Raw genomic sequence first — 26,705 nt, 5'->3', positions numbered from 1 at the left:
GGTTGAGAATGGAGATGGGTGACTCGGAATGCACTTCAGTCACCAGTTTGGCTCCTGGTTCTCTCAGATAAGACTCCCACTGTGAGGACTTGTGGCCTGAAGCCAAGCACACTGAAGCAGCTGGGCCAGCCCATCCAGCAGCCATCTAGCACTGGTGAGGGGAAGGTAAGACCCATCCCCAGAAGGGGAGGTGTTTGGGGGTCTGCCTGTTGTCATTTAATGTATAAAGTTATAGGCAAACCCATATATTGGCAGACTCTAATTCTTACACACTGGTAAACCTCTGGGAGGAGGTTAACATGAATGATTTTTAAGTTTCTTTTTATAAAATGAATGCGTATTTTAAGGCTTTTGTTTAGAAATAGTTTATAATGTAGAAAAAAACTTGACACCCACATACTCTTTACCCAGAGTGATCCATTGTTAATGTATTAGCCCATTTTGCTTTATCATTTGTGCTTGTGGCCCCCCTCCACCATTTGTGTATGTATGTGTATAAAATACACATAATTTAAGGGTAAGTTACATGGCCCTTTTACTCCTTAATGCTTCTTTGTGTGTTTCCTAAGAATAAGGATTTTTTTTTACTGAAACATTGATGCATACCTTTAATCTCCCATTCACATTCCAGTTTTGTCAGTTTTCTCCAGTTATGTTCTTTATATATAGCATTTTCTCTCTCCAGTATAGGATCCAGTCTAGGATCAGATATTGCATTTAGTTGTCATATCTCTTTAGCTTTCTTTTAAAAATAAATGCATGATTGTTGTAGAAAATACAGAAAATTCAAGTAAAAGAGAAAGAAAACAAGTCCCTTGTGATCCTGCCACCCAGAACTAACATTGACAATCTGGTGTGTACTCTTTCAGCTTATAGATCTTTTTCTGAATTTATGTGTGTTTATTTTTTAATATAATTTCTTAAACCAAAAATGTGGTTCTTACTCCATATACCAGTTTATGGCCTGTATATATTTTGATTTGATGATACAGCTATTCAGGATTTTCCAGGTATCAAAATTCCATGTGTTCAAACACATTTCTTAAGATTTTGTTTTAGCTTTTTTTTTTTTTTTTTTTTGGTCATATGTGGCTAAATCATTACTATCAAAATTCCCCCAAGTCAGCATTTTTCAAACTTGACCCTCAGTAACAAGCACATTTTTATATCAGCCAATTTAACAATACATATTAAAAATTCAATGGAATTGTGCCATTGTATGTAGTCACTTTGGTATTTCCCATTTCCTATTTGCAAAATGCTGGTTATGGTGGCATTAGTGGCCCATAGTTTGAAAATTCTTTCCTGTTTCAACTTGGATCAGGTTGGAATAGGAAAATTGGTCTGCCATATCCCTTGCCGTGTGCTCTTTTTAAGGTAATTTCCTTTCTTTGACGGTTCTCAATTGGCCCTGAGATGAATATCAGCTGCCTTTTACTTTGAGAGCTGTTTGTTTGCTCCTCAGATACGGTGGCAGCTCTGGACGTATGTGTGTTCTTTTGGTATAGAAGGAAGGTGTCTAGTCAGCTTCAATGGTTTTGTAAATTTCTAGCCCCTAGGTTCCCTTCATGTATACTCTGTTCACTTGGGTAAACTCCAAGTCTTCTCTGTAATATTTTCCTTTTGATTAGCAACATTGGGTATTTATTAAAAACCATAAGCTTTTTTCTTCGTTTATATAAATTAACAGGTATGTGAAATCTTACATTCTGAAATAGACTTAAATTCACTATTACAGAATAATTTAAATTTAGAATACTTTCTTTCCTTTTAAAATTTTTAAAATTTATTTTTTTTTTAGAGACAAGGTCTTGCTCTGTTGCCTGGGCTGGAGTGCAGTGATGGGATCATAGCTCACTATAGCCTTGAATTCCTAAGCTCAAGCGATCCTCCTGATCAGCCTCTTGCATAGCTGGGACTATAGGTGTGCACCTGCCCAGTTTATTTTTCTTATTTTTTGTAGAGACAGGGTCTTGCTGTATTGCCAAGGCTGGTTTTGAACTCCTGGCCTCAAGCAGTCCTCCCCCCTAAGACCCCCGAAGTGCTGGGAATACAGGTGTGAACTACCAAGCCTGGCTCTTTCTTTCTTAATGTTATTTATACACACACACACACACACACACACACACACACATTTCTTATAAAACGTTTGAAAATTTTATAGATAGTGGTAAAGGGAGAGAAACAACCATCACCCTCTTCACCCTGTGACATTTCAGTAAATAGTTTTTAAGACTTCTTTCTGTGCTAGCGTCATCCAACCGTCTATTTGTATGTATAGCTGTTAAATGCTTTTATCACTTGGTAGTATTAATAGTTGTAAACCTGATTTATGGTGTTTCTAATACACAGTGTTAGAAGCTGCACAGAAGAGTGTGGCAAGTTCTGGACTTGACCATGACACTCAGCCTTTGGTGGGCTAATAACTGCCAATTGGCAATCCAGAGGGGTCATTTGAAGCATAACTCTACAGATGCCCCAGGACCTCAGGAGTTTGGCTGAGATTCAAGAGCACTAAATAACTTGTTCTGATCCACAGCTACCAAGTGGCCCATCCAACAGGACACCTCAGGTGAAAGTTGTAGAAGTCAAGCCCGATATGTTTCCTCCATATAAGTACAGCTGCACTGTCACACTGGTAAGTGTGCAGCCAGGAGATGGGGTTGGCATGGAGGTGGTTTTGATTTTGTGGTTGAGGGTGAGTAGGAGGCCGAGGGAAGAAGAGTGGTGGTAGCTGAGAGTAAGATCAAGGTCAAGTATATATAGATCATCAATGCTGAACATCCCATCCCTGATACAAAGGATAGTTACTGGGTGAATCTGCTAGGTTGTTTTGATTTTTTTCCCCCCAGGTGACATTTATGAAGTGTAGGCCAGCTAAGATTAGTGTATTTTTATTGAGAGTTGTCAGAGATAAAAATTCGGTCCAGATTTAGCATTCAGCAGTCTTTGAACCTTTTAGCCTGGGAAGTGTATTCCACAGGTAAGTTTAGGCAATGTTGCATTTTCCTCGCTAAAACAAAGTCACATTTAATATTAGTATCTTATTTCTTTTTTCGTTTTCTTTCTTTTTTTTTTTTTTTCTTGTTTGGGATAGGATCTTACTATATTGCTCAGGCTGGTCTTGAACTCCTGGGCTCAAGTGATCCTGCTGTCCCAGTCTCAGCTGGGATTATAAGTGTGAGCTACCACACCGGTTACACTAACATCTTGTAGGGTTTGAGAAATACTTTAGTAAAGCAACCTATTTTGTTTAGCCTAGCATTCCCCACAAGGGTTTTTGCACCCCCCCCCTTTTATTTTTGATATAACACATACTAACATTCCAGTCAATGAATGTGTGACTTTGAGAATCATCCTTTGCAGGGTGAGGAGCACAGAGCAGTGGAATAAATACTAGACAGTGGAAGTCCAAAAGTAGTGCTGGCTCTGCCACTAGCATGCCATATGCCCCTGGGCAAGGCTTTTGCCTTCTCTGGTCTTCAGTTTCACCATCTATAACATGTTGCATTGGTTTGGATATCTTTGGGGCTTATATCACTCTTCACATTCTCTAATTCTGTTGATTCTTAAATTATCAACCAGCCAGATATCTTTTGACAATTTTTCTGGCTGATTTGATTAAGATGAGCAGATTTTGAGAGAGTGGCTACATTTTTAAAAAATTCTCACCTTGTTATGGCAGACAGGTTTAAGAAAGGGTCATTCATTCATTCAAAAAATATTTGTGGAGTACCTGTCATGTGGCAAGCTCTGTGCTGGGGATTCACTGGTGAACAAGATAGCACAGTAGGGTGAGTTAATGCCTAGCCTGGCCTGATCCCCGAGGAGGCTGTACCTCTTATCCTAGGGATTTGCTTGGATTTCTTTTTCCAATGACCTAATTATAATCACTACCTTCTCCGTGCCCTACATTCTGTCACTCTCTACTCCTTTTGGCTACAGGAGGCCACTAGATTTACCATCTTGTGGGAACTGCCCAGCACCTCTGTTTGGCTGATTAGACAGTAACTTATCACAGGAGCTTAGTCCAGAAGTCACACTTTGTCTTTAGGGCTTGAAATCTTTAGTTCACCCCAGTGTCTAGTACTCCTTGTTCACATAGACCTGCTTTACTTTGCCAACTGCCTGCACCCTGAAGGTGTTTGAATTCCAGACCCTTGAGAGTCACCTCTCTTGTTTCACAGATAGGGAAGAACTGGGTTAGCCGAAATTATACAGCCTGTATTAAATTGAAAAGGGTTAATTGCAGAAAAGAGATCTTGCTTCAAGGCTCTTTATAAGTTAAGCTAAATCTGACTTGGAATTGCCACTCTTTTCTGATTTAGTGGCAGCTGTTCATCTTGGTTCTGGACTCTGTATAGGTTTAACTTTTGTACAATTGAATGCTGTTCTTGTTTTTTTTAGGACTTGGGCCTGGCTACATCAAGAGGTCGGGGAAAGTGCAAGAATCCCTCTTGTAGCTATGTCTACACCAACCGGCACAAACCTCGGATCTGCCCCAGCTGTGGTTTTAACCTTGCCAAAGACCGAACTGAGAAAACCACCAAGGCTGTTGTGAGTTCCTTCCCCAAACATAAACCCTAGCCTTGGATTGGGCTCCGTTAGCAAACCTGTTTTAGTAGAAATGAAAGGCTTCTTAATACATGATAGTCTTAGGTTATTAAGTATGAAATGTCTGATTTCCTTAAGTACTAAGTTTGAAAGTTGATATCTCTGACATTTCACTTTGACACTTGTTTAATTTTTATTGTGAAGGTACATCCTCAGTCTTTCAAACACACATTTTGGCTTGTGATTACCCTTTTTTTTTTTTTTTTTTTTTTTTTTGAGACAGAGTCTCACTGTGTTGCCCAGGCTAGAGTGCTGTGGCGTCAGCCTAACTCACAGCAACCTCAAACTCCTGGGCTCAAGCAATCCTTCTGCCTCAGCCTCCCAAGTAGCTGGGACTACAGGCATGTGCCACCATGCCCGGCTAATATTTTCTATATATTTTTAGTTATCCAGATAATTTCTTTCTGGTTTTTTTTTTTTTTTTTTTTTTTTTATTAGAGACGGGGTCTCGCTCTTGCTCAGGCTGGTCTTGAACTCCTGAGCTCAAATGACCCACCCGCCTCGGCCTCCCAGAGTGCTAGGATTACAGGCGTAAGCCACCACACCTGGCCAGCTTCTGATTATCTTTCAAAATTTTTTTAGAGCAATTTTTGTGGAACCATGGATATGTCAAAAATTTGTGTTATTTTCGAGTATGAGTTCCATCATGGAACCAGTGCAACACAGACAGCTTGAAATATCAAGTGTTTGGAAAGGATGTGGCTAACGAATGCACAGTATGTTGATGGTTTGAGAAGTTCTTTTTTGAAAATGAGCCACATGGACCATCAGAGACCAATGTAGATAATGATGAGCTGAAAGCTGCAGTGGAAGCGAATCCGTCTCTACCTCTGTAAATTAGCAGCAAGATTTGATGTTACTATTCCAGCAATTTTGGACCATTTGAAACAAGTCAGCAAGGAAGAGAAGCTGGATAGATGGGTTCTGCATGAATTAAACAAGCGTCAGCAGAGAAATTGTCTTGAAGCTCGCCTTACTTTGCTGTCACATCATAAAGGCAAAACATTTCTATACTGTGTTTTTACGTGTGATGAAAAATGAATTCTTTTTGACAATCACAAGCCTCCAGCACAGTGGCTGGATAAAGATGAAGTGCCTAAGCACAGTCCAAAACCAAATATTCATCTAAAAAAAGCTAATGATATCTGTTGGTGGCGTAGCACTGGTATTACCCACTACAGCTTCATGAAACCTGGTCAGTCGATTACAGCAGAAGTCTACTGCAACCAATTGGACGAAATGATGAAGATGCTTGCGATTAAGCAGCCAATATTGGTCAATAGAGACAGGCCAATCCTCTTGAAAGATAACACTTGACCATATGTCACACAAACAATGCTGCTTAAACTACAGAGGCTGGACTTAGAAATTCTCTGTCATCCGCCATATTCAGCAGACCTTGTACCAACTGACTCCCACTTCTTCCACATTTTGGACCACTTCTTGTAAGGAAAAATATCCAGTTCTCAACAAGCCATGGAAAATACCTTTTGCGATTTTATCACCACTTGTTCTCCAGGCTTCTTTGCTGCTGGCATAAACAAGCTACTGTTAAGATGGCAAAACTGTGTCGACAGTTCAGGCACATACTTTGATTACTGCTTCTTGTTTGTGATATAAACTACACTTTTGATTCAAAATCAGACATTTCATATTTAATGACCTAATATTTAGACCATCAGAACTGGAACTGTAAGTTCCAAACCTGTGCAAGTGCCTTCCTCTTTCTGGTCCTCCTTGTCCCCATTGCCAAGGGGAGGGGTTTGACCAGGTACCTTGCTTGATCTCGAAGAACCAAGAGTTCATTCACTGAAGAGAATAGTAGCCTAGGCCTTAAATAGGATTCAGAAGAAGAGAGGGGTGAAACAGTTGCATCCTCTTAGCTCTGAGGCCTGGCACAGGACCTATAAGTTGATTTATTCTTTGGGTAAATAGGGAATGCTAACCCCAAGACTTTGTAGATTAGATCACCACTTTTCTTTCAGTTTCCCTCCAAAAGCTTTTGGCTAATCACAAAGCTTTACTTCTAGTAGTCTTGGCAAACCTGCTCTCTGAAGTTGGACCAAGCTACTTAGATAGTAAGGTACATTTCATTTGGCTCCTTAGGGCTCTTTTAAAAATTATTATTAGAACCAGGAAAAATGGGCATTTTCAGAGGTCCTCAGAATTTCCACACAAGTATTTTAAGATAAACAGAAAGTGACAGCATTTGAGGCAGCAAAGGAAAAGACTGAAATGAGGGTAAGAAGAGAAATATCACTGATCTGCCTTGCAGGGAGAGGGGTGGCACACAGAACAGATCAGGATCTGAGATGGACCTTGACACTTGACAGATGGGCAGGATTTGGCTGGAAGGGGAAGGCATGCCTGACTTAAGGACTAGCATGAGCAAAAGTGAAGTGTTCCATTTGCTAGAGGAGAAGGTGTGTGGGGGGCAGTGGTGGTAAGGAAAATAAGACCTGAAAAGCATGTTGGGACCACATTATGGAAGGTCTTGAATACCAGGCTGGGCAGTTTGTTCTTTAGTCAGTGGGGTCTGAATATCCTTGAGCCAGGGAGAGGCCTACAGGAAGGTTATTTCAGGAGGGAGACTTATTGGGGGAAAACTGCTTCAGGCTCTTTCTTTACATATGAAGAGGGGCCTTTCTGGTGACGAATCTCATCCCCAGTCTCCAGATCTGTTTCGGTGCTCGAGGTAGTGTTCTGAGGTTGTGGTCCTTGTGAGAAAGTGTGTGGCACTGATGGCTTAGTGAAGAAAACACCAGGACTAGGAATTGAGAGATCTGGCTGGAAGTGACCCTGAGCTGGAAGCTTCCTGAGTTTCAGTTTCCCCATTGGTAAAAGGAAGCAGGCAAGGTGGATTGGATCTGGGCATTTTACTCTCAGAACCCAGGAGCCCTAGAGAAGACTCAGAATTGAGTCATGTGGTCTATAAACCCCCCAAATTGCATGCAAAATGGGCCCATAGCTTCCATCGGATTCTCTTGCTCTGCTGGAAGCCCTCTGCAGGAAGTGAGCTTTCTTCCTGGATTTTCCATGAGTTCAAGGTGCTCCTCTTTCCACAGCATTGATCATACTCCACACTGACTGCTTCTCTTGATTTCCTATGAGACCATAATCTCTTCTACGGCAGGTATACCTGTTTTCCCCACACCTTCTAACCTTGGAACTTGCCCACAGTGTGTGTCGATCTATACTTATGGGATGGAATTGACTTTTTTATATAGGTAGATGCTCTGAGTATTCCTTTCTCTTTCCATTTCATTTTAGCTATTTGTGAGGTTTGCAGTAGGGAAATGGAGCACTTCCTTGATCTAGGATGATGAAGTGACTTAACTTTCCACATTAGGTAGAAATTGTTGGGGATCTCTTGCCAATTGATGTTAAATCCTACTCTTATTTATATTCCTCTATCTTTGGCTAACTGATATCTGCCCACTCCCAGGACCCTTATATTCAGACCTTCTCTTACCGTCAGACATTCCCTCATCCTCCGTTCTAAAGTTTGGAGAAGTAAAGTGTATGTTTTTGTTTTCCATAAAACTGGTCAGAAACCCAGGAGCCCTTGCATGTATTGCTCTTTGGAGCCCCCTGGTGACCAAACATTTCCTATGCAGTTTGTCTCCAGCTATTTGTAGTTCAGACCACGGTATCTCTGAGCTGGAATAGTCTTCATTCTTTTCTCTCTTTCTTCTCTGGCTCAGAGACAAAGGGATACTGTTCCTGCCAAGTAGTGTTCTAGCTCATGCTTCAACATAAGTCATGGCTGGGAACACACAGCTTCAGGGCAGCTCATTCTAGTGTCAGCTCTTCTGCAGCCATTCTTCCTTCCTTCCTTCCTTCCTTCCTTCCTTCCTTCCTTCCTTCCTTCCTCCCTCCCTCCCTCCCTCCCTCCCTCCCTCCTCCTCCTCCTTCCTTCCTTCCTTCCTTCCTTCCTTCATGTATTGAATGTCTATTATGGGCCAGGCTTTCAGAGATGAGTAGGACATAGCCCCTTCCCTTAAGGAACTTACAATCTAGTGGGGGAGAAAGATAAGTAACTTAACTATTACAGACAAAAGTTGTCACAGGTATGCAGAGTTAATCAAAAGCTCTTTGTTATTGTGTCTATTTTGTGTTGCAATAAAAATATACCTGAGGCTGGGCAATTTATAAAGAAAAGAGGTTTATAGAAGATGGCACCAGCATCTGGTTTCTGAGAGGGCCTCAGGCTGCTGCTTCTCCTGGTGGAGGGTCAAGGGGCTCTGTCATGTGCAGAGATTACATGGCAAGAGAGGAAGCAAGGGTTGGGGGAGGTCCAGGTTCTTTTTAACAACCAGCTCTCAGGAACTAATAGAGTGAGAACTCCCTACTCCTCAGGGCATTAATGTGTTCGTGAGGGAATGTGCCCCTATGACCCAAACAACTCCCATTAGGCCCTGCTTCCAGCACTGGGGACCAAATTTCAACATGAGATTTGGAGGGGACACACATCCAAACTATAGCATTAAGCAATTAACTTCTACAAAGCAATGTATGATATGTCCAGCAAATGTTTGTCAGCATCTTTTGTATGCCCCTGGCCTCATGCCGATGTTGGGAATCAGTAAATATGCATGCACTGTATCTTCACTGAAGAGGGAGGACAGTGGTTTGACAGCTATAAGATAATGAATTCTGCAGTGAAGTTGTGCTCTCAGGGAACACAAAGGAGGGAGTGATTTATGTGCCACATTGGTAAAAAGGATCAGGGAGGAACCTCCATCAAAAAGAGACCTTGAGAAGGACATGTTTTTAGCAAGTATTTGAGAACATTGTTCCTGGATGTATCTGACTGGTGTATAAAATTCCCTTGTACCCTGAAGAATTAAAGACAAATATTTAAGCAGTGCAGATAATTATTTATGTATCAGAATTACTATTCATAGAGATTTCATTACATCACAAGCATCATGCTGTGTGTTTTACTTGCAATATCTCTCTTAATCTCAGTTCTAGGAGATTACTAGTATTTTTATGCCCCATTTCACAGATGAGGAAATTGAGGCTCAAAAACATTAAGTAAATTGCCTTAGGTATCACATCTAGAGTGTTAAGTGGCATATCCAGAACTAAAACCCAGGTCTGTTATCCTCCCATATGAATGGGAGCTAACTATTGAATCCATTACCAAAAGGTGTATGTAATTCTCTGGTTTTACTAGTACAGGTTAAGTATCGTTATCCAAAATGCTTGAGACCAGAAGTGTTTGGGATTTCGGATTTTTTTTTCCACATTTTGGAATATTTGCCGAATACATACCAGTTGAGCATCCCTAATCCAAAAAATCCAAAGTCTGAAATGCTCCAATGTATATTTCCCTAGAGTGTCATATTGGTGCTGAGAAAATTCTGGATTTTGGAGTGTTTCAGATTTTCAGATTAGGGATGCTCAACCTGTAAAGAACTGAACCCCAGAGAGAGAAAGCAGGAGCCTTTAGTCACACAGAGTTATTAGTGGAGCCAGTCAGGAACCTAGGTTTCTTACCTCTCAGTCATAAGCCTCATCTACTCACAGACTTTTCATTATTTTAGCCCGAGGCTGGCTCTTTCTGCCCTGGGTACTTGTTGATCAATCCACTCTCTTCCCAGGAGGCAAGCTCACCACTCCCAGATGTGCCGAATGCCACAGAGCCCCTGAGTGTGGCCCAGAAGGAGATCCAGCGCCAGTCCACGCTGCAGCTGCTGCGCAAAGTCTTGCAGATTCCCGAGAGTGAGTCAGAGCTGGCTGAGGTCTTTGCCTTGATTCATGAACTCAACAGCTCTCGACTTATCCTGTCCAACGTGAGTGAGGAGACGGTGACCATCGAGCAGACTTCCTGGTCGAATTATTATGAGTTTCCATCCACGCAGTGCCTTCTCTGTAGCAGCCCATTATTCAAAGGGGGACAAAAGTAAGCACCCCTTAACTCTGCCCCTAGCTGTCCCATCCCACTTGGCCCTTTCCTCAGGCAACTTTAAAGCTATATGTAACCTTTGAAGATGTTATTCTCTGCTTTTCTTAGGCTTCCTTTACCTCTCCAATTGCTACAAGTAAAATAATAATAATCAGTAATTGTCATTTGTATTGAAATCCCTGAAAGTTATCACTAGCTTATGATTTAGTTTACATACGGACTACCTAGCATAATGTTTGGGTGTGGAAGTTCAATGAGATTGGTTAAATTATGTCATAAATTCAGAATTATTTACCGCTTACATTTAATCTTGAGAATTTTGCCATCGATCTGCATAGAGGTTGATTTCCCTTCTGTTTTTGTTGGTGATGTTTTCGGTACCAGCTCCCTGGCTGGGCCCCAGGAGTGCTGGCTGCTGACAGCAAGCCGGCTGCAGACAGTGACTGCCCAGGTGAAGATGTGTCTGAACCCCCATTGTCTGGCCCTGCACAGCTTCATGGACATCTACACAGGTCAGTGTCCACCTTTTCTTCCCTCAGAGCGCCCCCAAAGCAGGCTTGAGAATTGCCTGCGTGGGTCAGACCTCTGGTCCTTTGAGCACTGGACTTTCTCTCAGGTGGGGCCTCTGAGGAAGAGAGGATCTTCCTCCTGGATGTCCCAGCTCAGGAAATGACATTTATCTCTCAGTGTTAGGACTTTTATCTGGGACCTTTAAAACAAAGTTAATTTCTAAAACTTTGTGTTTTATTTGTATGTTTTGATTGATTGATAGAGATAGGATCTTGCTCTGTAACCCAGGCTAGATTGCAGTGGCATCATCATAGCTCACTGCAGGCTCATACTCCTGGGCTCAAGTGATCCTCCTGCCTCAACTTCCCAAGTAGCTGGGACTGCGGGTGTGTGCCACCATTCGCAGCTACTTTTTTTTTTTTTTCTGGTAGAGATGGAATCTCACTATGTTTCCCAGGCTGGTCTCGAACTCCTGGACTCAAGCCATTCTTCCACCTTGGCCTCCCAAAGTGCTGGGATTACAGGCATGAGCCACCATACCTGGGCTATAATTTATTTTAAAATTTACATATATAGTAAAATTTACTTCAGTTCTGTGAGTTTTGGCAGATGCACCAAGTTGTGTAACTGCCACCACAAACAATATATAGAACAGTTCCATCACCCCAAAACATTTTCTTGTACTATTCTCTTGTAGTTAAACCCACCCCTCCTGCCTAACATCTGGCAGCCATTTGATCTCTTCTTTATCCCTATAGTTTTCTCTTTTCCAGAGTGTCATGTAAATGCAATAATAGTATATAACCTCTTGAGTCTGACTTCTTTCAGTAAGCATAATCCTTTGAGATTCATCCATGTTGTGTTTATCATTGATTTGTTCCTTTTTATTGTTAAATAGCTTTCCATCATGTGGCTATGCTACAGTTTATCTCCTTACCCATTGAAAGATATTTGATTGGCTCCCAGTGTTTGGCAGTTGCAAACAGAGCTGGTACAAACATTTGTTCACAGGCTTTTGTGTGAACATGTTTTCATTTCTCTTGGGTAAATTTCACTTCTCCTAGGAGTCAGATTGCTGGGTTGTATGGTAAGAATATGTTTAATTTCATAAGAAGCTGCCAAACCACTTATGACAGTGGCTGTACCATTTTGCATTCTCTCTAACAGTGTGTGAGAGTTTGAATTTTCTCTGCATGCCAGCACTCAGTATTGTCTGTTTTTCAGCCATTCCAATAGGTGTGTGTAGTGTTATTTCATTGTAATTTTAATTTTTATCTCCTTAGTGATTAATGATGTATGTGTTTCTGTATGTCGTCTTTGGTGAAGTGTCTTTTCACATCTTTGGTCCGTTGAATTGTGTTTTTCCATTTGAGTTTTGAGATTTCTTTATATTTTCTTGATACAAGTCCTTCTAAGAGTTTTAAAATTTTATGTCAACACCTATGAAAAGAAGGGAATGTAAAGAAAAGAAAAAAGCACTCGCTTCGGCAGCACATCTACTAAGAATTGGAACGATATAGAGAAGATTAGTGTGACTTTTGCACAAGGATGACACCCAAATTTGTGAGGCATTCCATATTTTTCTGCTAAGACCTGAGAGTTTTTTTGCAGAAATGGGGCAGAGAGAGGGACCCTGCTTCAGGGGCCTGGGACTCTGAGGGTGTGGCTTCCTGGTGTTGGGAAGGGGAAGGGTCTTGTTTAATGCTAATAAATGTTCAAGATGTGCAGGGCAAAAAAAAGAAAAAAGGTTTTTAAATTTTATGGTTCACATTTAGGTCTATGATTTATCTTGAATTAATTTTCGCCAGAAGTGTAAATTTTATAATCAGGAATTATAAGTCCTACAACCTTGTTCTTCCTGAATTGTTTTGGCTATTTTTGTACTATTGTGTTTCCATGTAAATTTTAGAGTCAGCTTGTCAGTATCTATAAAATCCTGGTAGAATTTTAGCTGGGATTTTGTTGACTCTGTACATCAGTTTGGGAAATTTGACCTGCTTAAAAATGTTAACTCTTCTGATCCACCATTCTGGTCTTTTTTCCATTTTGTAAGATTTTCGTTCATTTCTCTCATCAGTTTTTATAGTTTTCAGCATATAGGTCCTGCACATATTTTGCTAGATTTATATCTAAGTATTTCATTTTTTCAGTGCCAAATGAAATGGTTCAATTTCTAACTGTTCATTGCTAATACAGACATATGATTGAGTTCTGTTGACTTTGTATCCAGTGACCTTGTTAAATTCTTATTAGCTAGAAGCCTTTTGTAGATTAGTATTACAATTTTTTAAAGTTTGCTGATTTGATAGGTAAAAACTGGTATATCATTTATTAATTTGTTATATTTCTTTAATTATTATTTATGGTCCTTAGTGAGTGTTTTCTTTCCTGAATTTCTTTTGTGAACATTGCCATTCTTTTGGGCTTTTTTTTTTGTTGACAGAGTTTCTCTCAGTTTATCAGTTGTCTTTTAAATTTGTATATGATAATTTTGGTAACAACAAGGTTTTTTTGCTTTTTGTTTTAATTTTTGTTAAAGCTTTTTATTAAGCTTTGATCTCCCTTATGGTTTCCGCCTTTGCACTCCTCTGTACCCTTCTTTACTGAGAACACATATTCCAAAATTTGCTTTTGTGCAGATTTTTATGCATTATATTTTGTGCAAATGTAAAATCACCTTCTTTTATTTGTCTTAAATTGATTGCATTTAAATTCTTCTCAGCCTGGGCAACATAACAAAGACCCCATCTCTTAAAAATACAAAAAATGAAAAATTAGCTAGGCATGGTGTCACTCCCCTGTAGTCCTAGCTACTTGGGAGGCTGAGGCAGGAGGACTGCTTGAGCCCAGGAGTTTGAGGTTAAAGTGAGCTATGATTGTCCCACTGCACTCTGTCCTGGACAATAGAGTGAGACCGTGTCTCAAATACATACATATATATATACAATCATTCTTCTGATTTTTTTAATTCTAGGATTTGATGTAGGGGTGATTTTATAGCTTTTATCATATCCCCTGCCCATTCCTGGGCTAGAGGATGCTCCTGGTTGTTCCCCAGATGCAGTGGTATGAGGTGTAGAGGAAGAGTGACACCTTTGATCCTGAGGATTGAACTCTGGGTAGTAGGGAAGTATTTCTCTTTTTATTGGGGGAAAGGAGAAGAAATCTGTACATATTTTATTATTTGCTTTTTTCATTTAATGATGTATTATGGACAATTTTGTGTCAGAACAGTTATGTCCACTTTAACAACTTTGGTCAATTTAGCAACCACTTTATTCCTTTTAATGATAACTGGTTTTCTGTTTTATGAATGCACCATAATTTAACTGTATTCCTGTTGGTGGGCATTTGTTTATTTTTTAAGAGACAGGGTCTCACTATTTTTCCCAGGCTGGTCTTGAACTACTGGGCTCAGGCAGTCCTCCCATGTAACTGGGACTACAGGCGTGCACCACCACCTGGCTAGTTTGTGTTCTACATTTTGCCATTGTGTGTGATGTTACATGAATTACCTTGTTGCCTCTTTTTAACCAACAGGTCTCTTTAATGTGGGAAACAAGCTGCTAGTAAGCTTGGACTTGCTTTTTGCAATCAGAAACCAGATCAAGCTGGGAGAGGACCCCAGGGTGTCTGTCAGTGTTGTTCTGAAGTCGGTGCAGGAGCAGACAGGTAAAGGTTGTCTTCCTCTCTTTCCCAAGGTTAGGCCTAAGCTCCCTGGGAATTTTCAGTGATGGACTTTGGTTGAAAGAGTCATTTTGGGGAAGAGTCTGATGTTTTGAAAAGGTGGTATTCTTGACTTCCTAATGCATGCTTCCTTTTGAATTTTTATAATTGCCAAAGTAACTTTGGAAAGCATGAGTCTTTCCGTGTATCCAGGGGCTCATAGCAAGGGATTATACCTGACTTTAGAAGCACATCGTTTACTCGTAGGTAGATGTAGCCCCACTGCGTGTCAGACTCATTCTGAATCCACAGCTCCTGGCTGTCTGCTACCAGTCCCCAGGTTTGTGCTGAGACCTGAGTGTGGGGCCCTGCCTCCTTATTATCTAGGAATTTTTTCCCCTTGCTCTCTTTACTTCTGTTTGTGCTTTTCCCACCCCATTCCTACAGGCTTCAGTCCCCCTGTACCTTGCTTGCTGTGAGGACAGATAGAATAGAGCAAAGGTGCAAGAGTCACACAGGCCTAAGTCTTGGCTCTGCCACTTAGTGGCAGTGTGATTTTAAGCAAATTATTTTCTGTGCCCCTGTTTCTCCAGTTATAAAATGGGGATAGTAATAGCTTCTGATTCATAAAGAATTAAATTCATGTGAGAATTAGATAGGTATTCAACACTCTCAGCACAGCATCTAATACCTAGTAGATACTTAGTACAAGGCAGCTATGACTCTGATTGGAATTGCCCATCTGAGTACTGGAAGGCCAGGTGCCTGACCCTTGGAGTAGTTAGCACTTTTGGGTGTTTTTAGAGCATAATCGGTCTTGCAGAATGGCTGTTCTTGTGGGCCACTGGCTCATCCCTAGTGGCTTCAGGATCATTTTCTTTGACGTTCTCCATACTCTTGCTCTCTTTCCAGAGAAGACCCTGACCTCGGAGGAGCTGAATCAGCTGCAGGAGCTACTGTGCAATGGTTATTGGGCTTTTGAGTGCCTCACTGTCCGAGACTACAACGACATGATCTGTGGTATCTGTGGTGTGGCCCCCAAAGTGGAAATGGCTCAGAGGAGTGAAGAGAACGTGCTGGCACTGAAGAGTGTGGAGGTGAGTGTCCCTCAGCCACTGTGGGTGACCTTCAGAACTTTTATCTCACTGTGGCAGCCACCTTGCTGCATGGTATCCCCAGGGGTAGATAGCTCCAGTCCTATCCAGGTAAGGCGAGTGGCTTTTTCCTACCATAGCCCAAGGTTTCATCTAAGAAAAGCCAGGTGGAGATAGAAGCATTTGCTTATTCAGTTACTTATTCAACAAACGTATTGAGCATGAATTAAATGTACTTTTTGGATACCTGGGAGATAGCAGTAAAGACCCCCAAAGTTTCTCTCCATATGAAACTCGCATTCTGATTTGGGGGAGACAGGAAACAAATATTTGTCAGGGAGTAATAAGTGGTGTGAAGCACAGTAAAGCTGGGTGAGGAGAAGAGAGCAGTGTGGTGGAACAGGGCATTCCTGTTTTATAGAGGGCAGTTGGAGAAGTTCTGTCACACTGTGGCATTTGAGTAGAGAGCTGAAACCCATGTAGCTTTGGGGAGGAACATTCCAGGCAGAGGGAGCAGCAAGAACAGGGTCTGAGGCAGGCTTGCTAGGCATGATTGAGGAGCAGCAAGGAGACGTGGGTGGCGGCGGGAGTGGTAGGATGTGTTAGGTCCAGAGGCTGCAGGAAGGCTGGACCCTACGTAGGGTCGCTTGGTTCATTTTAAGTACTTACGCAGAGCAAAATGGGGTTGGAGGAAAAGAGTGACCTGAGCTGACGTAGGTTCTGAACTAAAAAGTTTTCACACAAAAATAACAGCCAAATAAAGATGGCTTCATGGATTAATTGTAGCAAATATCCAAGAAATGTAAGATTCTAATCATAGGAGAAGAATGGTCAAAAAGTGAGTACATTTCCCCAATTCATTTGTATTAAGGCCATAGAACTTCAAAACAAAACCAGACATTTAATATAACAGAAGAAATTGGGACTGATTGTACTAATGAATATAGATGCCAAAGTCCTGAATAGGATAATAGCAAATCACACCTAACAATGAGTAAAGTAATGCATCATGACCAAGTTTATCCTGGGAAAGCAAGGTTGTTTCAACAGTAGGAAATATGTTAATGTAATTCACTACTTAACAGATTAGAGGAGAAAACCTATATGATTACAGCATTAGGTATAAAAAAGAAAAAGCCTTCAGTATGATTCATCACCCATTTATGATAAAACTCTTTTACAAACTGAGAATAGTAGGGAATCTTCCTTAACCTTCTATAGAGTTTTTTAAAAAAAAAAAATCATGATCATGCCAAGAGGTCTGGTCTGCACCCTGCAGGCCTGGAGTGCCCTTTGAGTACGCTAGTAGTTGCACAGGGGTGTAGTTTCTGCCTCTGAACTCTGTCATAGTGAACAAGAGGACTGGGATGTGAAGTGACTGTAGGCACTGGGCCTGCATCTCGTGTGCTCACTGCTGGGGCAGGCGTGAACCTCTAAAGAACTGCTTTCATGTGTATTGGCATGGCCAGCTAGACATAGTAGGGGTTTAATGTGCAGTCCTGTCTTTTCTTCCCAATTAACAAACACAAACAAACCCTTTTCTTTTGTGTGTTATCTCACCAAGAGGCTATTTCTAGACTCATTCACATCTGCTTACCTAACGGTCATATTTATAATGTAGCTAAGATTAATTGAGTGTTTTATTACTTATGCCACGTTCTTACTCTGTCCTCAATGCTTTACTCTATGACTAATTCTCACCACAACCCTGTGAAGTTTTTATAGACAGACACTGAGGCCCAGGGGGTTTGCCCACCAAGCCCACCTAGGGAGGGGTGGGGCTGAGAGTGACTTTGCTCCGTCTGGCTGGCTGACTCCAGAGCCTGTGCTCCCAAGCACTGCTGTGCTCACCAGTACCTCCTGGGACTCCAAGCTCTGGTGTTTCTAATCACATCTGGCCATAGTGAGTTTCTGGTTTCCAGAATACACAGAGGCCTGCCTTCCTGCAAAGGTCACATCTCTTAGTCCTGCTTGGCACCTGACTTGTCCCAGTCAAGGCTCCTCTGTCACAGGGTGGAGTTAGCGTTCTCTTTACCCTTTTACATGTTTCTTCCCTTCTCTGGTACTGGGGACTCCTTTCTTACAGACCCGGACTTTATTTTCTCTTCTTTTGTGTGTGGAGAGTGGTGTGGTGCATGTGGGAGGAGGGGTCTCCTAAAGTCTGTGAACTAAAACAGGAAGTTACTGAACAAAACTGTGCTGTCGTCCATGGGGAGACTTGTGGGCCTCTCCCCTCGGGGACATAGAGAGGAGGCCCCTCTGGTCAGTTTGTGTGTTCAGATGGCATTTCCTGTCCCCTTGCTCCTTGTGGAGAGGATGGGCTCAGTGGCCCCATTTCCTCAGGTGTGCCATTTGCTCACAGCGTGCACTGAGCACCTTGTGAGGTGGAGAATAAGGAGGAGTGAGATGCAGGGAGATGGCTTTTTGGGGAGTGGTGGTTCTCAGACTTTAGTGGGCATGCGAATGACATAGGGCAGCAGTTCTCACACTTCTTAAAGTGGAGGGCTTGCTGGGCCCTGCTCACAGGGTTTCTGACTCAGAAGATCTTTTTTTTTTTTTTTTTTTTTTTTTTTTTTTTAATTTTAATTCTCGCAGCTAGCTGCGTTCCTCATGGACACACAAGCTGAGTGATCCACTGCTAAGAGTCGTATGACTGAAGATCTAGAGGGAGGCCAAGAAGTAGCATTCTAACAAGTTTGCCTGTGATGCTCATGCTGCTTGCCCAGGGACCACCCTTTGAGAACCATTCACCTAGGGAAACTTTCTAAAATGCAAAATTAGGGATTTAGTTGATATAGATTAGGATGTGGCCCAGGTATTTGGCTAATTTTTTATTTTTTTAAATTTAAAAAAAAATTTTACTTTTTTAGAGATGGGGTCTCACTGTGTTGCTCAGGCTGGTCTTGAACTCCTGGCCTCAAGCAGTCCTCCTGCCTTGGCCTCCCAAAGTGCTAGGATTATAGGTGTGAGGCACTGTGCCCAGCCTACATTTCTTCGAAGTAACCCATATGGCTCTGATCAAGGTAGTAGGATCAGGGTCACATGTTGAGGACCACATAAGAGAACATTGAAAGAAGAAAAATCAAATAACACAGTGCTAGATGCCAATGATAGATAAGTCAGTGCTTCATCAGGTAGAGGAAATAGCTGTGATGACAAGGTCTGGGAGTACTTTCCGGAGGAGGTGAGGAATCCACAGGGCCTTGGAAAACAGCTGGAATTTCACTAAACAGAATTCTGATTATTCTTGCCAGCCACTTATAGGGTGTAATGACTTGGGCTTTTGGACTAGACCTATGTTCCCATTCTTGTTCTGTCCCTTACTCTACTAGTCTCACCTCAGACATCCCCCAGAGTTGTTTCTTAGCAGTGAATTAGAAAATATCAGGCACATAACAGGTACTCAGATGGTAGCTCCCCTTTGCTTGTAAGACAGGTCAAATGACATGAATAAAGGTGTACAGGCAGAAGGGACTGAGGAACTACTCGCGTCTGGGAGAGTACTGTGGTGTGGGAGAAAGAAATGTGGCCAAGGGGCAGTTGGGTACCAAGTTGTCAAATTCAGGGGCACCCTAAGCGGTGCATGACCATCAGACTCTGTCCCTTTGCTGAGCCTTGCTTTCCCTGTGTGTGTAGTGCAGGGGTAAAGACTATTGTGTTGCTAATATTCTGTGCCTCCTGCAGTTTGACCTTCTTTATCCTGACCTTTTAGTTCACCTGGCCTGAATTCTTGGGCTCTAGTGAGGTAAACGTGGAGGACTTTTGGGCCACGATGGAAACAGAGGTGATTGAGCAGGTGGCGTTTCCTGCCAGCATCCCTATCACCAAGTTCGATGCCTCTGTTATTGCCCCTTTCTTCCCACCACTCATGAGAGGAGCTGTGGTCGTCAACACCGAGAAAGACAAAAACCTGGATGTGCAGCCAGTACCTGGTAAGGCCACCTGTTGCCTGACTGGGGTCAGGGAAGGGCTCAGCCAAGAGTCTGGGACATTGTCTACAGCAAGACAGGCACACACCTAGAGGACTTCTAGAAAGATAACAGCCTGTGACAAAATCCCATAGAGGGACACGCAGCTCACTGTTAGCTGGGGATGCACTTGATATGCTGAGTAGGGAAATCCTGCAAAAAGTGCTGATGGTAAGGCTCCAACCCCAAAGATTTTCATTGAGAAAGAGTAGGGGGACGCCAAGGAATTTGCCTTCAAAATGGGTCTTACAGATGGTTTTGCAGATGGTTTCTGTGTTATACATTGAGAAGCCCTGGACTGGCTATTAGGAGCATAGTTTTCTAATAACTTGAGTTTGATTCCCAGCTATGCCACTTGGTAGCTGTGTGACGACTTCTGGAAAATCCCTTCATTGCCCTGAGCCTCTGTTACTGCATTTACAAAGAGGGCATGCTAATGATTACCCACCTCCGAGGTGGTGGTGAAGATTAAGTGAGCTAATACAGGTAGAGTGAGAGCCTTCTACTTTTTTTTTTAAATTGCAACTCAGTAAGAAATACGTTTTGCATCATGACCCTGAATGATATCCATGTATGTGCACGTGTGTATCTTTAACTGAAACAACATTCACAAAACAATACTTTTCTTTACCAAGTGCAATACACTTTATTTTCTGTTTTATTTTATTTTAAAAATTCTGAATATGACCTGCTAAATTGACGTTGTAAGTACTTAATATATTGTGATTCACTGGTTCTCAACTGGTGCTTCCTGACATTAAATTGAGGCCCTACCTCATATTTGCTACATTAAGGCCCCCATGTAGTTCTCTCGATTTAGTCAGGCTCAGGAGCATAGTGTATAGAGAACGTTTTTAAAATGAGAGCTCTTGCTCCTCTTATTGTTGCGGTATGTTAAGCATCTGAGATCTTGGTTCTGAGAAACTTTAGTAGAATTTGGATTAAAAGCTGACTCATTTTAAGGTTCTTTGCAGTGGCTGTCTGCCGGATATCTCACTGAGATGTTCCAGGGCAGAAGGCCAGTTCTGAGAGACCAAGTGTCTGCAGAAGTCATAGACCTGCCTTGAGTCCCTCCTCTGCCAGCTCCCAGGGTGGGGCTCAGTGCAGCCTACCCCGTTCTCATCCTCAGTGTCAGGGCCTACCAAGGCCCTTGCCAGCTGGCAGCAGCACCGCCCCCATGGGCACTGTTCTCTTGCAGGCAGTGGCAGCGCCTTGGTGAGGCTGCTCCAGGAGGGCACCTGTAGGCTTGAGGAGATCGGCTCCTACAGCGAGGAGGAGCTGCGGCACCTGCTGGCGCAGTGCGGCATCCCCTTCCAGACGGAAGACTCCAAGGTGAGTGCTGTGGTGGAGATCGGGGCTCTGGGAACAGGCCGGTGGGTCTGCTTTTCTGGGCAGGGATATGCACACCTGTGACTGGGCACCTGCCATAGGGTGCTGGCAGTCAGGCCTAGGAGGTGGCCAGCAGCCAGATCGTGACATGCACGTGAGGCCTGGCCCTCTAGTCAGCTCCTCCTGAGGAAGGTGGGCTAGACACTCTCTCACTGCGTGTGACCTTGGAACTGCGTGATTTTGAGCTTCGTTTTCCTCATTTGTAAAATGGAAAATGCCAACCCATGAGGGGGTTATAAGGAATGTGCTTTACACGGTGTCTGGTTGTCCCCTGTCCAAGCCTTTAGAAAGCAGCTGCTGTTGCATACAGAGTGTGTCTGTGTATATGTGTTTTATCCATACGTTATTTACTTTCCCTCATATTTCTGTGCTATTGAAACTATCCTGCTTCCTTCAAGTTGAGATTCAACTCTTCCTCTTTGAAGATTTCTGTACCATATAAACAGTAAAAGGACTTGGGCCACAGAGTCTGGCAGCTTGACCAGTCTGGCTGGCTGTGTCTGTGACCTTATGCTTCTGGGGCATCTAGTACCTAGAGGAGGTTGGGCTGGTGAGGCTCCAAGGCCCACTCTGGCCCTGGCAGTTTGTTCTTTTTTTGGGGGGGTATTGAAGTGAGCAGTTGATGCTGAGCACCAGACCTAGTCCCTTAGCATTCACCCCTGTGTTTTTAATCTTGTCCTTCCATCCCAGGACCAGCTCTGCTTCTCCTTATTGGCCCTCTACGAATCTGTACAGAATGGAGCCAGAGCTAGACAGCCCCCACCTCATTTCACAGGCGGTAAAATCTACAAGGTGTGCCCCCATCAGGTAAAAGGATAATGGGGGAACTTGGGGTGAATTTGGTGATGTCAGACTGCCCACACAGAGAATCTGATTGATCCAGCTCATTCTTATGGTGTGAGACTTAGGTCGCTGGGTAGTCTGTGGGAGTGGCTGCCCGTAGGTCAGGTGCCACTCCTTGGGCTGGGGGGGAGCCTGAGTCTTGCATCAGTGAGTGTTTATTAAGCACCCTACCACATGCTGGACCCTGCATCAGCTGTGAAGGGTACAAAGGTGAGCAACAAAGGTGTCATTCCTCTCTAGTTAACCTCATACTTTAGAGGGGAAATAAAGTCACCACAGCTTGTGATGGTAGCTCTGAAGGAACCTGATAAGGGCCTGAGATAGAAAGTAAGAGGGAGGAAACTGCTGTCTAGGAGGTAGCCAGAGACGTCTGCGACCTGAAGGATAGGGAACAGCCCCAGTTGTGAGCTGGGGAAGGAGTGACCACTGAGGCCCTGAGTGGAGAAGCATAGTGAGTCAGGAAGAGACAGGTTGGAAGGCTCCTCAGAGGCCAGATCATGTAGAGTTTTCTAGACCAAAGTAATGGTTTGAATTTTATTCTGAGAGTGATGAGGGACCTTTTGGACAGTTTTGAGTGGGGTTGATGACATGGTCTGATTTTGGTTTTAGGAAGATCACATGTCTGTGGAAGGGTGTGGACAGTGTGGCACGGGGTTAGCTCTGGGACAGATTGTGTACTCAGTGACAGAATGGGCCCAGGAGGATACTGGGACAGAAAACCCACTTAAGTACAGAATGGCTTAGGCTTAGCAGAGCCTTCAGTTTGCTGAGGTGTGTGAGTCAGCAGGGTGAGCTGGCTGTAGGCAGGGAATCGGGTTATCAGCTGTAACAAAAGCTATGTCCGAGGGAGGTGCTTGATGCCTCTACCTTGGGCAGATCAGAGCCTGCTTGGAGGATTATATTCATGTACCTGGGGATCATGATGAGGAGCCATTGACAACACAGGTGCGTGAGAGCTTAGGTTTTGGGGCTGTGCTGGGAGTAGGCATCACTTGGAGGTGACAGCAAAGTGAGTGTGAAGGCACAATTCTCCAGTGTACCCAGAGCTGTCCAGCGGTGGAAGGTGCTTGGGGGCCCTGTCAGTGGGGTTGGTTACCAGACCACATCAGGGGTCCCCATCTGGGAAGCAAGCACACCAGGGTCTGGTGGGAAGCTTGCATGAAATACAGATCACTCCAGAGATCCTAATTCCTTATAGTTGGGTTGGGACCCAAGAATCTCCATTTTTAACCAGCTCTTAGCTGCTGGTGCTGGGTAGCTGGTCTTGGGAAGCAGTAGAGGATGCTTGGTAGGGTGGCGTGCAGGGAGTGGGGTTTAGAGGAGATGGTCTGAGGCGCCTTTCAGCCTAAGCTAAAGACAGAATGTTTTAGCTCTTCTCTCAGGAGGGCAAGGATGAGATAGCAACTTCATTGAGGGACAGAAGTAGGAGAGGAGCAGAATGTCATGGGCTCTGGCAGGATGGCCATGGCTTCAGTCACGAACCTGATTGTTCGTCTTCCTGGGAAGGAGTGAGTGAGGACTATGTACACAGTCTGTCTGCGGACTGGCTGCTTATCCCTGCGCTGGCCTTTCGTCTCCCAGGTGGTCTGTGGCTCCAAGTATCTTGTGCGGGGTGAGAGTGCCCGAGACCACGTGGATCTGCTAGCTTCCTCCCGCCATTGGCCGCCTGTCTATGTGGTAGATATGGCCACACCCGTGGCCCTGTGTGCGGACCTCTGCTACCCAGAGCTGACCAAGCAGATGTGGGGGAGGAACCAGGGCTGTTTCTCTAGCCCCATGGAGCCGCCTGTGGTGAGTTGCCTCTTGAGGAACCGGAATAAATTCTTCAGGCTGACCATGTCTCACCCCTCTGTTTCTTTGCGGGGACCTCCTGGGTCTAGCGTTCCTTTTTGCTCCACCAATGTTTTGTCTTAATGCTTTGGAACCAGGATTTACTCCATAAATTTTTACTGACCAACCCACACACGTGTGTGTATGAGGCCACAGCATGTTATATAATGTGCCCAGGGTATCCCAGACATAGGTATCTGTGTTAAAAAAACAAGGTTGCCTTCCAGATCAGCCTAGAAAATTGCCACCTTGGGAGTCACTCTGCAAGCTGACGTGTTAAAGGCCCCATCCAGCTCTGGAGTACACAGTTTAATTCACCCTGTCTTAGATTTGGCCATGAATATACCGCATGGCATGCCAGTGATGCTCTTAAGGCACAGTGGTTTAGAAAATACTGAGTTGTGCAACTCTTTTCTTTTATTAAAAGGGGTAACTAAGGCCCAGAGGGGGAAGTGAACTCGTCCAGAGTCACACGGCAGATTAGTGGCAGAGCCTTTGTCTCTGTGTCTTGGTACATTGTACCGGGCGCTGTTTCTTACCAGGGGCACGTAGCCTTTGGCCTTTGCTGGAAGAGATGTGAGCCTGGTAATTAGGAAGAAGGGAGTTGAGTGCCGGTTAGGATGCACTGTCAGGTGAAGACCTCTGGCGTTGCCTTGGAGGGGACATTATTGTCATCACTCCCTGGGGCTCACTGGCTCTGTGAACTTGTGCCAGGGACTCCAGAAAGGTGTCTTTTTTTTTTTTTTTTTTTGAGACAGAGTCTCACTCTATTGCCTGGGCTAGAGTGCCATGGCATCAGCCTAGCTCACAGCAACCTCAACCTCCTGGGCTCAAGCGATCCTACTGCCTCAGCCTCCCGAGTAGCTGGGACTACAGGCATGTGCCACCATGCCCGGCTAATTTTTTCTATATATATTTTTAGTTGGCCAGATAATTTCTTTTTATTTTTAGTAGAGACGGGGTCTTGCTCTTGTTCAGGAAGGTCTCAAACTCCTGAGCTCAAACGATCCACCCGCCTCGGTCCCCCAGAGTGCTAGGATTACAGGCGTGAGCCACCGCGCCCGGCCCAGAAAGGTGTCTTAACCTCAGTCAGAGCCAGATCCTTCTGCCCCCCTGCCTCCCCCACCCTGAATTGACTAGATGCAGTAATAGCAGCCCGAGTAATCCAACACCTGCTCTGGGAGGTGGCCACGGTTACTATCCCTGTTCTCACACGAAAGGGAGGCACAGAGGAGAGGGGAGGTGGCCTGGCCCAGGAGATACAGTGCATGATGACACTAGGATTTAAACAGGGCTGTCTGAGCCCACAGAGTTGGTTCTCATCCACCACCCAGGTTCTACCTTAGTCCCTCTTGTCAAAGTGGCTCCCCATCTCTCTTCTAGAGCGTGTCCTGCCCGGAGCTCTTGGACCAGCAGTATACCGTGGACATGACAGAAGCTGAGCACTCTGTCCAGCACCCTGTCACCAAGACTGCCACACGGCGCATTGTTCATGCAGGACAGCCCAGCCCTGGTGACCCCAGCGCTAGGCACCACTCCTTGGCCCTGTGCCCTGAATTGGCACCCTACGCAGCTATCCTGGCCTCCATCGTGGACAGCAAACCAAACAGTGTCCGCCAGCGGCCCATTGCCTTTGACAATGCCACCCACTATTACCTCTATAACCGCCTCATGGACTTCCTCACCAGCCGTGAGATTGTTAACCGGCAAATCCACGACATTGTGCAGACCTGCCAGCCCGGCGAGGTGGTCATTCGTGACAACCTCTACCGCCTTGGGGTTGCTCAGATCAAGACAGAGACAGAGGAGGAGGGTGAGGAAGAGGTGGCGGCCGTGGTGACAGAATAAGCCAGGCTATTGTACAGGACTGCACTGTCTCTCTCAAGCCATAGTAAGACCCTTGCCTGAGGCACAGCTATCCGGGGGACCTACTGACATGGTCCCCTGTGGGGCCTCTGACTGCTGGGACTGACCAAAGAGCTTCCATTTCCTGAGCATGGTGGGGCCCAGAGTCCTTGGTTTTCACCTCTGGGGGTCAGGAGTGATACCAGGAAACGGCTTCCTGATCCTGAGAGAGCACTTAGGGGATGGGGTATGCTTAACGGAGGGGAAGGTGGTGGCTCCCCCGGGGCCTGCTGCAGGTCCAGGTGGAAGTCGGGGTGGGCTAAGGCAGGAGCCCTGGCGTGGGGTGGAAAGGTGGCTGAGGTCTCTTCTGCCCTGCGGAACCCTGGTTTCAGCCCCACAGCCTCATGAATTCCTTAGCCTGTTGCCTTTGACAGGGGCCTTGGTGGCCTCGTTAGTTCTAGGGGTACCCTTGGGCTCTTGATTGTCCGCAAAGGAGGAATGCATTTCCCTCCTGCTCTTCCCGCGCCCACATCTGGGGATGCTGAGGAGGGAGGAACAGTCAGCCACAGCTGTCTTCCAGGACTGTCCTCTCTGCCCTGAGCTTTGAAGAAAAGAATCCCCTTCCCTCCTTTCCCCGGCCACTGCTGCTGCACTTGACATCCTCTCTGGGCCCTGGGACCCTCTCCACAGAGGGGATGGTGGCCTGTGGTCATGACATAACCTAGCAGCAGTAGGATAAACTCCCTTCTGTGAAGGGGAAGCAGACTGGGCCGTAAGGAAACAGCAGGACTGGCTCAAGTGCCCAGGGCTTGCTTAGGGCCTGGGAATTGGCCATGCATTATTTAATTTATTGAGAGGAGTGGAGTAGGTGGCTTTTTTCCCCTCCCTCTTCCCCTGACAAGAATAAAATTTATTAAATTATCTGGTTTTGGTGAAGCAAGAGTCAGTTCCATGCTCCTTGTGTGGGGCACAGTGTGGTCGAGCTCCAGCAGTGCTTGGCTTGTACCCTCACATGGAGGAGGGATGCAAGGA

General features: G+C 44.4%; 1 protein-coding gene and 1 non-coding gene across 3 annotated transcripts in view; both read left to right on the top strand.

Moving 5' to 3' along the window:
• The window catches only part of HMGXB3 (HMG-box containing 3), a 45,023-nt gene extending 18,429 nt beyond the window's left edge, over window positions 1-26,594 (top strand). For both annotated transcript variants that reach the window (XM_045551391.1, XM_045551390.1), the window contains 12 exons: window positions 68-165; window positions 2,540-2,638; window positions 4,408-4,557; window positions 10,224-10,525; window positions 10,913-11,040; window positions 14,579-14,710; window positions 15,617-15,801; window positions 19,511-19,730; window positions 20,965-21,098; window positions 21,846-21,962; window positions 23,580-23,789; window positions 25,212-26,594. In XM_045551391.1, the coding sequence (XP_045407347.1) occupies window positions 68-165; window positions 2,540-2,638; window positions 4,408-4,557; window positions 10,224-10,525; window positions 10,913-11,040; window positions 14,579-14,710; window positions 15,617-15,801; window positions 19,511-19,730; window positions 20,965-21,098; window positions 21,846-21,962; window positions 23,580-23,789; window positions 25,212-25,676 (2,240 nt within the window). In that variant the 3' untranslated portion in view covers window positions 25,677-26,594. The remainder of the gene's footprint in view (window positions 1-67; window positions 166-2,539; window positions 2,639-4,407; window positions 4,558-10,223; window positions 10,526-10,912; window positions 11,041-14,578; window positions 14,711-15,616; window positions 15,802-19,510; window positions 19,731-20,964; window positions 21,099-21,845; window positions 21,963-23,579; window positions 23,790-25,211) is intronic.
• Window positions 12,514-12,621, top strand: LOC123639009. Its single transcript, XR_006735579.1, has one exon. It is a non-coding gene; the product is annotated as a U6 spliceosomal RNA (small nuclear RNA).
• Window positions 26,595-26,705: the final 111 nt, after the last annotated feature.

The sequence above is a fragment of the Lemur catta genome, chromosome 5 (genome assembly GCF_020740605.2).
Source record: "Lemur catta isolate mLemCat1 chromosome 5, mLemCat1.pri, whole genome shotgun sequence".
Lineage (NCBI taxonomy): Eukaryota > Metazoa > Chordata > Mammalia > Primates > Lemuridae > Lemur > Lemur catta.
The sequence above is the reverse complement of the archived record's forward strand: the minus strand, read 5'-3'. Positions and strand labels throughout refer to the sequence as shown.